Source organism: Taurulus bubalis (assembly GCF_910589615.1).
Source record: "Taurulus bubalis genome assembly, chromosome: 17".
In the NCBI taxonomy this organism is placed as follows: Eukaryota; Metazoa; Chordata; class Actinopteri; order Perciformes; family Cottidae; genus Taurulus; species Taurulus bubalis.
In genome coordinates, this window is record NC_136605.1 from 7,980,691 (window position 1) to 7,995,798 (window position 15,108).

Sequence of the window (15,108 nt, forward strand, 5' to 3'; positions counted from 1 at the left end):
CACATATCAGTGTAAATATTCTCATTATTCTACTTTGTGGGTATGATCTGCTTGCTACAGTGAAACCTAGTGGCGATATCACACAGCCACTACTTGAGTGTAGTTTAAAAGAAAAGGGAAAAAAAACAGTATTAAAATAATAAGATGAACACCACGAATACACGATAATATATCCATATCTTTTATTGTTGTCTGAGGATGAGCAAAGTACCGATGACGCAATCACCACTGAGGAAAGACCACACGGGAGGCAACATCACTTAGGCCACAGAAAAGTGGGAGAAGTTGCACAGTGCAAAACGCTTCGCTAAAAGCATACGACGTGACATGTTTTACACTGTAAATATACACGGCTTATACAATATATTCACAGCTGGGGTGGGACTCTAAGACTCCAAATGAATGTTTTAACATTCTCATATCAAACTGTAAAGTCATGCTTGACACATAAAGTGCTGCGGTAGCCTACATCACTAGATGGAGCACTGAGTCAGTAAAGTGTAGGGAAGCAGTGTCAGGGTTTCTTTTATAGGCTACATCATTTGTAGAAAATAAGGTTTTACAGCATGGCAGTGGTATCGGTCACATATTATATATGCTTTTTATTTGTACCTTTCAAGGTGTGAATTTGTCTTTTGTCCATTTTTTTCTTTTCTTTTTTTTGCCATCGTAAAAGTGTGATGTCATACCAGAAATCCACATGGACTTGCTCAAGCAAGAGTCAGAGGAATACGAAGTGAGGTTGCCTTCAACTCCATAGGCACTCAATCTCAATCTGCATGCATCATCTTAACATGCCTCTGAGAGCTGAATATATATATATATATATATATATATATATATATATATATATATATATATATATATATATATATATATATATATTATTTTTTCTTCTTCAAAACATCGCTATTAATGCCAGGAACAGATGTCTCACTGATGTAGAAAAAGGTAGTAAAAGCCCTATGTGAGCTCGAATGGTTCATGAGGTTATGTTGTTTCAGTAGCATGCGTAAGCTTGATGTAGCCTATAGGATACTGCCCTGCCGCAGGGCTGCACAGCACTCCCACTCTCACGCTCTGATGCTGAGGCTGAGGCACGTAGCTGAATCTACCTTGTCAATAAATGCACCGGGATGCGTGACCGCGGACCAGAGTCGGCCCGAGCGGCTCCACGGGGATCTGAGGCCGCACACAGTTTCAATACAGCCAATTTTCTGCAACTGTCCCGAGCTCCTCGTGCGCATGAATGACCGCCGCACAGAAGTGGGCTCAGAACGACTGGATTTACTTCTGTGGATGGATTCAATATTTTTTTTTGTTCAGCACGCCAGATCCAAAGGAACCAATTACAGCCGAAAAAGTGCAAACACAGGCTTCTTTCTTCTACTTCCAGCAAACTAGAGCAACTACTCACGGGACAGCTCCACTCTGAATTAATATGTGACTTACGTCTGCAGTTTAGCAATCAGCATTAATCAGCGTTTCTGTAAATGTACCAGATTTTGCCCTGGAGGAAGTGATTCAACCCTGACTCCCTGAGCAGAAACTAATCACATGTTAATGCCGAGATTTTAGCTATCACCTGTGTCTCAATGTGTACTTTTACGAGACTGAGGTGCACAAACAAACTCCTCTCTCTTTTTCTGTTGTTGTTTCTTTGACATTTGTGCGCACAGATGATTATTGTTTGCCGCACTGTTTATGTTTCGGTTTGCTACTCGGTCGCTTTCACTCAAACCATTTCCTTTGAATCCCTTTTTGATTCAAACTAATTCCAAGCGGATGACAGAAATGGCACTTGATGCAGAAGGGGGATGACTGCGTTGTGAAGTCCGAGTGCACGACACGAGTCATCACTCTTGGTCCTCCAACGACCAAGAGTGACGAACTAACAAATCGGACCGGTCACGATAACATTGGCTTCTTTTGGCTTCGATTTTATGCTCTCAACTTGTATCAGTGCAAGACATAGTTACAATGACGAGCAATGCTTTACTCTGCAGTGTTGAAACAGGGTCTCTTTAGCAGCAGTTGATATCTGTGTACATGCTCATGGACAGGGGATCGAGCTCCGGCCCCCTTGAAGCGGAAGCAGAATTTTTCTCCTCCTCTCGGGGTTTGGAGGAGAGTTTGCGCTTTCAGTCCAGTCCGGGTCGAGCTTTTGCTCAGTGGTCGGTTCGGTTCTAACAGAGCGACTCGTGACGGGATTCCCCCCACGATCCAAGTCATTTGTTTTCCCTAGAAGCTCTTTGGAGTCGGAGCGGGGGTATCTAGATGAGGTTTGAGTTACGTGAGGTGGTGTTTGGGCCTGTTGAAGACAAAGAACAGGAACAGAAAACAGGACCACTTTCCTCCAAGTGTGATCGTGTCACTGTAGCTGGCATCCCCGACAGTCGTCCTCAGGCTCGGTGTTGTCAGAGGAGTAAGAGCTCTCCTCGCTCACTGTCAAACGCAACACAGGTATGTTAGACAGATGTATAATATGACATGTACGTGATTATGAATGTAATGCAAACAAGCTTGCGTGACTTACACCACTCGGTCTGTATGGGCAGGAAGGCCTTGTCCCCGTTCTCTCTGATCATCTCCTCCATCTTATCCAGCAGGACTGACACGCTCCTGTCCTTGCCAGGGATCTTACTGTCCAGGACGTGGTAATAGTTCCCGCAGAATTCCAGTAGTCTTTGCAGCTCCCTCCCGCCTCTGAGAATGTGCTCCTCGATGGGCGTGCGGCCCAGCCAATCACCACAGCTGAACAGCACCATGGTGTGGAGGCACGCACTGTCGCCAAACAGAGTCTCTATGTGAGCCAGGAGCGTCCGCCTCTTCCTGGCGGTGAGGGACGAGACGACGGGGAGGACCAGCAGCAGGGTGTGGGGTCCAGGTCGAAGGAGGGCGGCGCCACGCTGGGACTCTTGGCGGATGCGCTTCGGGGTTCGCCTCACCGAGAACCAATCCCAGCCCGGGGTGTCGACGATCGTGATCCGCCGGCCGGACACGAGCGCCTGCCTCCGGAGGCACAGCTCCGTCTCCTGGCCCGACTCAAAGTACCGGCGGCCCAGAATGGTGTTCCCCACCGAGCTCTTTCCAACCCCCTTCCAGCCTAACAAGAGCAGTCTCAACTCTAAACCCAGACAGAGTGAGATGTGGAGAGGAAGATGGTGAGAGAAACAGTGGGAGAGAATGAAAAAACATTTGGAATATGGATGGCCGGTCTTAGTTGATTAGTCATCCTTTGGGTCTCAACTAAAAACCTCTTTAGTTGAACAATCAATGTTTAGGTCTTAGACGACTAAGATCTCTTTAGTTGATGAATCATTGTTTAGGTCTTAGATGACTAAGATCTCTTTCGTTGATGAATCATTGTTTAGGTCTTAGTCGACTAAGATCTCTTTAGTTGATGAATCATCGTTTAGGTCTTAGATGACTAAGATCTATTTAGTTGATGAATCATCGTTTTGGTCAAAGACGATTGACTAGAATGAGTAAGCTTTTTCATAGAACATCAATCATGAAGTTTTGTGTTGTCTGGAGAAGCATTACGACACTCATCTCTCTCCTGTACCTTATGACCCACTCTCACTTCCACACACTAATACACACTGACACACAGACCCCCCCTGTACCTCTGGGAGGTCCTCCGATCATCTGCTCCCTCTGTCGAGCGTGCTCCTCCATCCTCATCCTCTCCTCCTCCAGAGCTCTCCTGGCCTGCTCTTCCTCCAGTAAAATCAACTCGTTCACCTCAAAGTACCAGCCTGCGGGAGAGCAACAAAAAGTAATCCATGGTTTTTTAATCAGTGCATTCATTAATAATGCAAAAATAGTACTTCATATTACTGTTGCGTGATGTGAAAAACAAACCTTGATTGTCAGTGATCATTTCCTCCACCTTTTCCATCAGCTCGGGTACCTGTGTGTTGTCCTCTGTGTCTTTCCGAGTGTTATCGAAGGCGTGGTACCTGCAGGTGGACGGAAAAACACATTTTTTAAAGGGGCACTGAAGGAGTCCTACTTCAGCTTGTGAAAACAGTTGCATAATAAAAAATAACACTAGCGATGTCATAGTGATGTCATCGGGGTTAATAAGGATATCTCGGCCTCTGCCGCATTGTTCTTTTTGAATCCCTGAAAATTTCAATAACAAATCACTGGAGTGCCCATTTAATCAATTTGATGGATTAAAAAAAATCTGATGTGTACAGAAGCAGAAGTCAGTCCTTGAAAAGAGTACTTTACCTACAATACCCACAATGCAACTTGACTGTTCAGTGGGAGATTTGGGTATGTTGTGCTTGTAGCGGCTAATGTTGCTCCACACCCCCAGATTAGATTAACCTGTGGAGCCGCAGAAGGCTTTCTACAACCCTTTTCACAAATGCAGTAGTAGTTTACTGTGCATACTGTTTCCCTTTAAGCTGCCTCTTTAACCACAAGATACTGTAATCATTTGTGATTGTTTTGCTTGCACTAACAAAGACTTGACACAGACAGAAATCGATTGTTTGTGAACTCACAGAGAGAAGAGAAGCAAAGAGAAACACTGTACCTGCTTCCACATCTCTCCACTAGCCACTGCAGGGCCTCTCCGGTGTTCTCTATGTGCTCCTCAATGAAGACCCCTTTGGGCAGCTTGTCCACCCCGGTGAAGACCACCATGGAGTACCTCCAGGTCCCTCCACCCAGGGCCCCCAGCTGCTCCTCCGCGGCCCTCCGCTCCGTGTCGGTGAAAGGCTGGGCGATCGACACCACCAGCAGGATGGCGTGGGGTCCGGGAGGGCAGAGGATGGCCCCCATGCACGGGCCCTCGCTGTCCAGGCTCGGCGGGGGCCGCGTCGGGTTGTCCGACTCCGCGCCGGCGTTGTCGGTGTTGTCGGTGTTGTCGTCCGCTTCGGGGGTGTCCTCCGGGTCACCGGGGATGGCCCATGGCGGGGTGTCCACCACGGTGACCCTTCGGCCGTAGATCTCCGTCTGGCCAACGTTGCTGTGAGTGGTCTCTGTCCCGATGTCGAAGACCTCATCCCCCAGGATGCTGTTGGCGGTGGAGGTCTTACCAGACTGTGGGCCCCCCAGGATCAGCAGTCTGCGCTCTGGGGGGTGTCGGCCCCTGGGGTCCCCTGTTGAAACACAGAAGGATTAGATTGGAGGTTCCTCCCGAGAAGGGGGTTGTTCATTTGTATTTCCTAATGACCTGTATTCTTTATTTTGTTTCAATCTCTTGTTGTATCTCTAAAGTACGGTTCAGCCACAAAGTGCTTTTTGGAGATGATGAAGCGTCTGCATTGTTTCCACACCAACATGTAGCCTTATCCCTCTCCTACTACTGCACTCATTTCTGTCCTCGCTCCTTTCATTTCCTCTGTGCCCCTCTTATCTGAGCTCTTTGTTATCTTATTCCTTCTCTTTCATTCTTGTCCTCGTCCACCCTAACCTCCCTCCCAGCATTCCTCCTCTCTGCTTTCCTCTGTCCTTAGCCTTTGGAAAGAAATTGGGTCGGAGCCGAGGAACCTTGGACTCCTTCCAGAGAGAATGGCGTGTGGAGTGAACGGGATTCAGGGAAAGTTGAATAAAGAGGATAAATGCTTCGATAAACGACACCACAGAAGAACATGAACATTCGGAGGATGGCAACAGGAAGGAGGCCTGCTCTGTCTGACGAGAGGGGAGAACATAGGAGGAGAGGGAGGTTTATTTATTCACCACTGCTGACACTTTCCATGTGAGGCTGCTAAACACAGGAAGTTGACACAAGCAACAGTTTCCGAGTATGTTTTGTTTCCGAACGTGAAACGGCTCAGACGGTTTTTACCCCGGATGCTGTGGCTGAATGAATGGGGGTGGGGAGGGGGAGGACCTGCAGCGAGGTGTGCAGCAAAGGATGAAAGCCCACTTACCAGTGTCAGAGGCAGAGGACACAGCAGCCATCTTGTGTGTAGAACCTCTGGCTTCCTCTTCCTCAGCCCCCCTCCTCCTTCTCCTTCTCGCCTCCACGGTGGATTCCTCTTCTTGCCTCTTCAGAAAGTGGCGGGTCCTGAGTGGCGTGCGGAAGGCTGGCAGCTCGAATGCTTCTTTGCTCTCCCTTTCACTCTCACCCTCATTCTACTGCAGTGTAGCTCACTCTACCCTCTGTTCCCCGTGTCTACCCCCTGCCTCCCTTTCTCTTCTCATACATCCGCTGCCATTCAACCTCTCCCCCTCTTTTTTTTTTTTTTTAAATCTATTATCCCTCCACACCCCCACACTCCACTATGGCTCTTTACCGTCCTTCCCTCTGTAGCTTCTCTCCCGGCTCCGTCTCTTGTCTTATTTATCTGCCCGAGCAGAGGGGACGGATTGTGCAATGCAGGAGACTGGAAGCCAAATCCTCCCCTGCAGCAGCAGCTCCAGAAAGATGTCTCGTCATTTTTGTTCTCAGGCAAAAACAGAGGAAGCTGTTCCTCCCACTTGCTTGTATCACGCAGCAGCAGCAGCAGCAGCACCAGCGTGGCACTGTATGCAGACTGCAGTCAGGAGGACAGATAGCAAGATGGATAGACAGAGAAAAAGAGAGAGAGGGGAGGGGTAGAGAGTGGAATAAAGAGAGAGAGAGAGAGAGAGAGAGAGAGCACTCTGTTCTCTGTTTACAGCTGGATGTATTCCCCAGCTGCTGCATCATGCACAAACACAACTATTTATATGATGCCTGCAGACATAGAAAGGCAAGGGGGATGTATGCTGCATGAATACATTTAAATATAGATGTATAAGCCAAGGCAAGTTTATTTGTAGAACACATTTCAACAACAATGCGATTCAAAGTGCTTCACATAAAACCACTAAAATCATCAAAACATAATGCAGAAGAAAACAAGATTTGAATCAGATTTAATTAAGAACATTTATTTTAAAACATGTAAGAAAAAACTAAAAAAAGCAAAAAAAAGCAAAAAATGAATAAAGGTTAAATGCAGTTAAAGAAATAAAATGCAGTAGTGTTGGCTGATTTTGCAATTGTCTTGATATGGCTTTTCAGGTTGAGGTCTGAATCCATAACTACACCTAGATTTTTGGCTTGGTTTGTAGTTTTTAACATTAGTGATTGAAGCTGAGCGCTGACTTTCAATTGTTCGTCCTTGGGACCAAAAACAATTACTTCTGTTTTATCTTGATTTAATTGAAGAAAAGTATGGCACCTCCAGTTGTTAATTTCTTCAATGCATTTAGCCAGCCCTTGTATGGGACTATAGTCCTCTGGTGATATAGTTATGTAGATTTGTGTGTCATCTGCATAATTATGATAACACACTTTGTTGTTTTTCCTAATCTGAGCCAGTGGAAGCATGTAGATGTTGAACAGAAGAGGCCCCAGTATTGAACCTTGGGGAACACCACATGTCATCCTAGTCAGCTCTGATGTGTAATTAGCTACCGACACAAAGTATTGTCGGTCCTTCAAGTAGGATTCAAACCAGTTAAGTGCTGCGCCAGAGAATCCTACCCAGACTTTCAGTCTGTCTAGTAGTATGTCATGATCAACCGTGTCGAATGCAGCACTGAGATCCAGTAATACTAAGACTGACGAAAGCCGGACTGGAAGACATCAAAACAGTTATTTTCGACCAAGAAGTTGTTCAGCTGTTGAAAAACCACTTTTACCATTATTTAACTGAGAAATGGGAGGTTTGATATTGGTCTATAGTTTTTCATTATTTCGGGGTCTAAACTAGCCTTCTTTAGGAGTGGTTTAATAACTGCAGTGTTTAGGGCTTGTGGGAAGACACCTGAGAGAAGGGATGTGTTTACAATTTGTAAAAGATCAGTGGTCATGCAGTGTGAAATATTTTTGAAAAAGTGTGTTGGTAGAATATCCAAGCAGCAGGAGGATGTGTTCAGATGTTGTATAATGCCTTCTAGGCTTCTTTGGTTGAATGAAATTGTGTCATGATATTTGAATGGATGTTATTTAAAGATGGGGACAACACATATCCTGTGGTTGGTGTGGAGCCACCGACTACTTGTCTAATTTTCTGAATTTTGTCAGCAAAAAAGGAGGCAAATTGATTGCATGTATTCTGAAGAAATAGTTAACTGGTGTTTTCAGTGATGTAACACTTTCTCACAACCTTGAAAAGACATTTGTGTGTAGGGAGATTGCACTCTCAAAGAAAACACAGAAATGATCAGAGTGTTCCCCTTGTTGTGGGTGGGACCTGTTACATGCTGAGTCAGATCATAGTTATCAAGGACACCACCGAGCTCCGTCCTGGGGATTATCAACATGGATATTAAAATCACCAACAATGACAACACAATCAAAATCAATACAGATTATAGACAGCAGTTCAGTAAATTCATCATAGAAAGTTGCACAGTATTTAGGTGGTCTGTAAATATTGAGGAAAACAACTTGAGTGGAATTCAGAGCCGCATCTTCAAAGGAAGTAAAATGACCAAAATACATGCTGCTTGCATTGAAGAGACTCATTAAATAAAATAGCAACTCCACCTCCTTTCTTATGCGCTCTTGTTTCACTCATGAAACTGAAGTTGGGAGGTGTTGATTCAATAAGAACAGCTGCTCTGTTCAAAATGAAATCATTGATTACAAATGTTTTTTCCTGACAGAGACCGTCGAATAGAGAGGAGGGGGACCTGGATGGAGTAGGTGCTGGTGAGGAGAGTAAAAACTCTCGGTGGGGGGTATCAATCACTGATGATGAGGATGGAGACTCCTCCTCTTGGCTCTCCTGAGGCATCCTTCCCATGAGGTCTCCAAGGCGATGCTGTGAGGTTATCTCTTGTTTAGACTCCTGTCCTTGTTAGTGGGAACAGACGGGTGATGCAGGAAGAAAACTTGGTTAGAGGTAAACAGTTTTACCCCTGACTAGTTCAGGCAAATTCCATCTGCCTTAAAAAGATGTATGTGCTCCCAGAAAAGGTACAAAAAAATGATAAAATGTACTGGATGGTCAGTACATGCAGTTGACAGCCATCTGTTCAGTTCAAACAGCCGGCTGAATCTGTCCTCTCCTCTCCTGGCTGGGGGAAGAGGGCCACTGATAAACACCTCGGCATTGACAGCTGACTGTGTTTAACACGTCAATAAAGTCTCGCTTCAGAACTTCAGACTCTTGTTTCACAAAATCACAGCTTCCATTATGCAAAATTATGTTTTTCACCGTGGGATTTTGTCTCTTACGTTCGAGATCATATCCGTCAGAAAGCAGAGATATAAGACATGCAACCTCCGCTTACATAATACATCCAAGCTTCCATAAAAAGCACATGACTGTAAAACTGTTATCTAATTGCATTGAATTCGAGTGATATCTGAAGCGTGTTCTGGAAAATATAAATTAATGAGCTCACAGCTTCATTATGCACGCGACATGGCCAGATACATTCACGGACCCGAGCCAAATCATATAGAAAAGCCGGTTAAAATAAAAAATAAAAACATAATTGTTGTATGTATTTTTAGGAAAATGATAAACACATTGACACATTTATTTGTAACGTCTGCTGACGTGACGTTACTTGTTGTTTTACTCTGTTGCGTCGCAGCTGTTTCGACCAAAACAATTGAAGAGCAAAGTCGAGCGAGCGAGCGTCCGTCCGCGTGACAAAGGTCGTGCAGACCTCACGCCGTACGTCGACTTGTAGTGTCGTAAAAAAAAAAAAAAAAACGCTCTCCTCTCCCATGTGACGCTGCCGAAGTCGGCGCTGCTACTCGAGAGGCTACTGTGCGTGTTGGTGTCGGTGTGGTTGCGGTTACAGGGCAGACGTTTGTGTTTTAACGGACACCACCTCGTCTTACAAACATGGAGGCAGCTGACGAGTCCATGAAGTACCGCTCCCCGCTGGTGTCGAGGTACGCCAGCAAGGAAATGGCCTACAACTTCAGTGACAGGAAGAAGTTCACGACCTGGAGAAAGCTGTGGATCTACCTGGCCAAGGCTGAGAAGGTTTGACGCGTTGTAGCTGCGCAGTAGCAGCCGCTACCTGTGTCCCTGCGAGTGTTTGGGTGTAAATGCACTCTTTGTTAATGCGTTTAGGAGTCTTATGAACTTAAGTCTGCGACCTCCAGAGAGCCCTATCAAGTTCCCTGCCCTAAATATAGTTTTAAGGGGAACCTCCTTTAAGGAGCTTCCTGCGTGGTTGTCAGGTCCTGAGCTGAGTTGTGTGAACCCCATGTATCATACAATAAGCAGAATAACAAAAGATCATTCATCATAATTTAAGTATTTCAATTGTGGTCAGGTTTAATTTACAGACACCATGTGTAAATATTGTTTCATCACATTTTAATGAATGAAAATGGATGTTCGTAATTACAGCAGAAAGGTCAGGTACAGCTGCAGACATACATTGGTATTCTAGGATACTCAATACTACCATGGACTGTTTGTCCGGTATTTAGACACCAAACACCGAGCCTGTGTTCTTCACTTTGATAACCAAAGACAGAAAGCCCTCGCTGTCGGACAGTATCAAGCCTGAACTCTGAATCAGTATATTTGTTTAGTCAAATCCAATACTCTGAACGTGGGTTTGAACAATGCTTGGTTGCACTTATTATATATCCTCCGAAACATCTTGACATTTAACTCCCGACCCAAACAGCCAGATAATCCCTTTAAGGTCCCTCGGCTCATGTTTAGAAGATGTTCAAGGTTTATTAAAAAAAAGGTAAATTTACCTAAAACACACATTAACATTATTATGTGGGCATCACAAATACTTAAACACTAATTCTGCCAAGCTTATAATTCCTCAGTGTGAATTCTGCGTTTATCAAATCAAGAAGGGCAGATGGGGTGAGGGGGCTAATGAACTGGTGACAGACCCTCGCTCACATGCACCACCTCACATGACCACACACTAATCAGGACTGATCAGAGTCCATCTTTTCTACATTTCCAGTGCTTTTGAGACTCTCTTCAGGGCGTTTAGCTTTGCTACAGTTGGCGAGGCCTGTGGCTGCCTCTGTGTGGCTCGTGAGTGAAAATAGCTTTCAGTGAATGTCACAGTAACAGGAGACCGCCTCCCTGAGAGGCTGCGTGTTAATACGCCAACCCGCCGCAGCCTTTGTAGTGTTTTTGTCATTTCTTATGTTGGGTCCTATTTGCTTGGAAACAGTCTGACCTTTGACCTGGCAGGGTTTGAAGTTGTAACAGAGGGAAAGATGTACTTTCAGGGGTTGTGCTTAATTTTTTAATGAACCCATTCTGTACTCCCATCACATGACTGCTCATTCCCAATAGAAAAAAAACAAAATCTAATCAGGATCTCATGAGGAAAAACCTAATCAGAAAGTCTGTCTCCTGTTAGGGTTCATATGATCCATTCTCTAAATGGATTTACTCTACACTACCAGCAGCAAAGTGCTCCCTTTTTCTTCTTTTTTAACCCTGCCTCTATCATTCTCCTCCTCAGGCTTTGGGTCTTTCCATCACGGACGCTCAGATTCTGGAGATGGAGAGCCACGAAAAGGACATTGACTTCGCCATGGCGGCCGAGGAGGAGCGTAAGCTCCGGCACGACGTCATGGCTCATGTCCACACCTTCGCACACTGCTGTCCCTCTGCTGCGCCCATCATCCACCTCGGTGCCACCTCCTGCTACGTGGGAGACAACACTGTAATTACGATGAACTACTTTTCTGTTGATTGCGTGACAAAAGGTCTCATAGTTTCTCCCCTACATATTTTTTTAATGATGACACAACTTCAACAAGCATGCCCTTGGAAGAAGAAAAAAACACTTCCCATCTAGAAAACATAGCACTGCATTGGGATTAAGCGCGTAGTTCTTAAATGGTTCTGTGTTTCCTCCTCAGGATCTGATTATGCTGCGTGATGGATTTGACATTCTCTTGCCAAAGGTGAGGCTCAGCTGTTTGCCAGAAAACAAACACCATTCAATTGTGCATGTAATTGTTACATGATTTTTTTTTCTTTGCAAGCCTCAGCTGTTCAGTAACGAGTCAACGGTGTAGAAGTAATCACCGCAGTAGTTATTCCATTGCAGTGTTTTTGTTACATGGAACGCACAAATAAGCTTCTCATGCGAGGGGTTGTGTGGGCCCGAGTAACATCGGTGTGTTATGCAACAACTCTGTACTAAAACCCTTTGTTCTTTTACACAGCTGGCCAGAGTCATTGACAGACTGGCAAACTTTGCAGAGCAATACGCTGACCTCCCCACGCTTGGCTTCACACACTACCAGTGAGTCCGAACACAGCTGCACCTCGCTGCGGTTGGTCGTCTCTTCAGATGCTTCCCGTTTGCAGTGTTCCCGTGGCTTGATTTCTCTGAACCAAGAGCATGCAGCGTTTACATATTCCCTTCCTCCCCTTCCTCCTCTTCCTCCTCCTGCAGGCCTGCCCAGTTGACCACGGTGGGAAAGCGAGCGTGTCTCTGGCTGCAGGACTTGGCCATGGACATGCGGAACCTGCAGCGAGCGCACGACGACCTGCGTTTCCGGGGAGTCAAGGGGACCACTGGCACCCAGGCCAGCTTCCTGCAGCTCTTTCAGGGGGACCATGACAAGGTACTCATCGTCACTCAATGGCACGTGGACGCCGATGGCGATTTTATAATTCAGACACATTTTTATTATGATGTAATATTTTCCTTCATCAGGTTGAAGATCTTGACAGAATGGTGACAGAGATGGCTGGCTTCAAAAAGTAAGTGTGTGCAGTAAAATAAGAGTCATTTATTTATTTATTATGACTGGAGACAAGCAGACATGGAGATGATATAGAGTTGTTGCGTAAAGTGTTAAATGCCACGGCCACAATACGCTTGCTGTTATGCGTCATAAGCCCTGACGTGTTGCTCCACAGGGCCTATCTGGTGACGGGACAGACTTACAGCCGCAAGGTGGACGTAGACTGTCTGTCCAGCCTGGCCAGTCTGGGAGCCACTGTTCACAAGGTGAGCTGCAGGAGGCGGAGACACGTGGAGAAACGTCGCCATCTAGTGTTGCTAGATGGAACTGTACATGCACTCCGATAGACGTGCTCTTTTTACCTGACTTTTAAAGTATAAATTGGACACAAGGGACGCACCTAGATGACTTTTTCAGTCCCGATACCGATACCTGGGCTTTGGGTATCGGCCGATACAGAGATATGATCCCAGTGTTTAATCAAAAAGCTGTGTGGAAGTGATTGGGATCAATCTTTTGATGTGTAAGGCAACATCAGGCTTGACTTGAATTGTTCTTCTATTAAATGAATGGTGTCTGATACCAGATTGACCCTTTGTCACCAACAGCTGATCCAGATTTGAATCCGTATCTGACCAATATTATCTTACCTATTTAAAATAGTTTGAACTCATCCTCTCTCCGTCTGTCGGCTGCAGATCTGTACAGACATCCGCCTGCTCGCCAACCTGAAGGAGCTCGAGGAGCCTTTCGAGAAAGAGCAGATCGGTACAGTCGCTCACTACTTCTTACACGGATCACCTTCTGACGCATTGTCCTGTAGTGCAGGTGTCAGTCAGCATGAACATTGTCTCCTTCCTCCAGGCTCCAGCGCCATGCCCTACAAGAGGAACCCCATGCGCGCCGAGCGTTGCTGCAGCCTGGCCCGACATCTGGTGGCGCTGCTGGCCGACCCGCTGCAGACCGCCTCGGTCCAGTGGCTGGAGAGGACGCTGGACGACAGCGCCAACAGGTCGACACAATTAAGCGTTGCATGTGTGAGATTTACTCAATATGCAACCAGCAGTGTTACTGAATCAGCTGTCTGGGCTCGGATTAGCTCCTGGATCATGCAGAGGCTTCGCTCTCTTGCTTCCTCCACATATTTACTCATTTCACCCCCTCGCTCGTGTGCAGGAGGATCTCCCTGCCCGAGTCCTTCCTGACCGCTGACATCATCCTCAGCACCCTGCAGAACATCACAGAAGGACTGGTGGTCTACCCCAAAGTCATTGAGAGACACATCCGCCACGAGTTGCCTTTCATGGCCACAGAGAACATCATTATGGCCATGGTGAAGGCCGGAGGAAACAGACAGGTATTTGTTTCGTTTTTTTGTTGTTGCTACAAGTAAGTTTTGAATCAACTTCAGCGCTTAAAATAACATCTGTCTCCATCCTTCAGGACTGCCACGAGAAGATCCGTGTTCTCTCCCAGGAGGCGGCAGCCGTGGTCAAACAGGAGGGTGGAGATAACGACCTGCTGGCCAGAGTCCAGCGAGACTCCTACTTCGCCCCCGTCCTGGGGCAGTTGGACGCCATCCTGGACCCCAAGACCTTCATCGGCCGCGCTCCCCAGCAGGTACGACGTGAGCCGCCCCTCGTCTTCATTCCAGCTGCCATCCTGACCGCTCCTCTGGCATCACAGGAGTACCTGTATACTAATGAGGTGTATTATGTCCTCTCGTCCAGGTGACCAGGTTCCTGTCTGAAGAAGTACGCCCCCTGCTGGAGCCTTACAGGGCTAAGATGGATGTCAAGATCGAGCTTGAGCTCTGACGCGCCTTCATACACATAAACACACACGCACTGATACAATGACTCACACAAGCCAGAAAAGGAGACCTCATCATGGTGTGTGACCATGCTGATCGCTTCCCCTCAATAAAGAACAATCACTGAATGAATGGTCTCGATCGTAGTGTTTTCATTTCTGCCTGCTGCATTCAAATAGTTGAATAAGATGTGACCTATTCAAAATTATACACTTTTGAAATACAACTTAAACAGACAGTGATTAATGATAATGGGGTCATAAATAGAGTAATGTCCCTATTATCTTTACTGACAGAAACCACAAGGTTATATGTACTGCAAGGGCTTTTGCAACCTGCGGTTTCATTACAAAAAAAAGAAAAGAAAAAGCTATTTAAAAACTGAAGTTAATTATTAATCCTCTACTTTATTTCTTAATGATCATTCCTCAGCACCAGAGCCTGAATGTCTAATGAGACTGATGAGTTTTCAGACTAACGAAAGGAAAAGGTCAAACGTGGAGGAGAGGAAACGCTCTGTTAGAATGGGAGGGAACTCGTACAAGAGGTTGTAAATCAAAAAAGAAAACCTGGCTCAAAGTCCAGCACAACCCTTACAGAGCGGCGGTTACCGTAGCGATAACTCAGAGCGGAGAAT

General features: G+C 46.0%; 2 protein-coding genes across 2 annotated transcripts; one reads left to right on the plus strand and one right to left on the minus strand.

Moving 5' to 3' along the window:
- Positions 1–2,371: 2,371 nt before the first annotated feature.
- LOC306749457 (GTPase IMAP family member 8) lies at positions 2,372–5,992 on the minus strand (the record flags this gene model as incomplete). The annotated part of the gene is made up of 6 exons (XM_079232752.1): positions 5,898–5,992; positions 4,553–5,120; positions 3,868–3,965; positions 3,630–3,761; positions 2,537–3,127; positions 2,372–2,445 (listed from the first exon to the last, which is right to left on the minus strand). The coding sequence occupies exons 1-6, from the start codon at positions 5,926–5,928 to the stop codon at positions 2,372–2,374; spliced, it is 1,494 nt and encodes a 497-aa protein (XP_079088878.1). The 5' UTR covers positions 5,929–5,992.
- A 3,697-nt stretch (positions 5,993–9,689) lies between these two features.
- adsl (adenylosuccinate lyase) lies at positions 9,690–14,591 on the plus strand. The gene is made up of 12 exons (XM_079233450.1): positions 9,690–9,947; positions 11,419–11,622; positions 11,822–11,866; positions 12,131–12,210; positions 12,364–12,535; positions 12,628–12,674; positions 12,834–12,924; positions 13,357–13,426; positions 13,523–13,670; positions 13,835–14,015; positions 14,102–14,278; positions 14,389–14,591. Exons 1-12 carry the CDS (start codon positions 9,804–9,806, stop codon positions 14,473–14,475), a joined length of 1,446 nt encoding a protein of 481 aa, XP_079089576.1. The 5' UTR covers positions 9,690–9,803; the 3' UTR covers positions 14,476–14,591.
- The last annotated feature ends 517 nt before the right edge of the window (positions 14,592–15,108 follow it).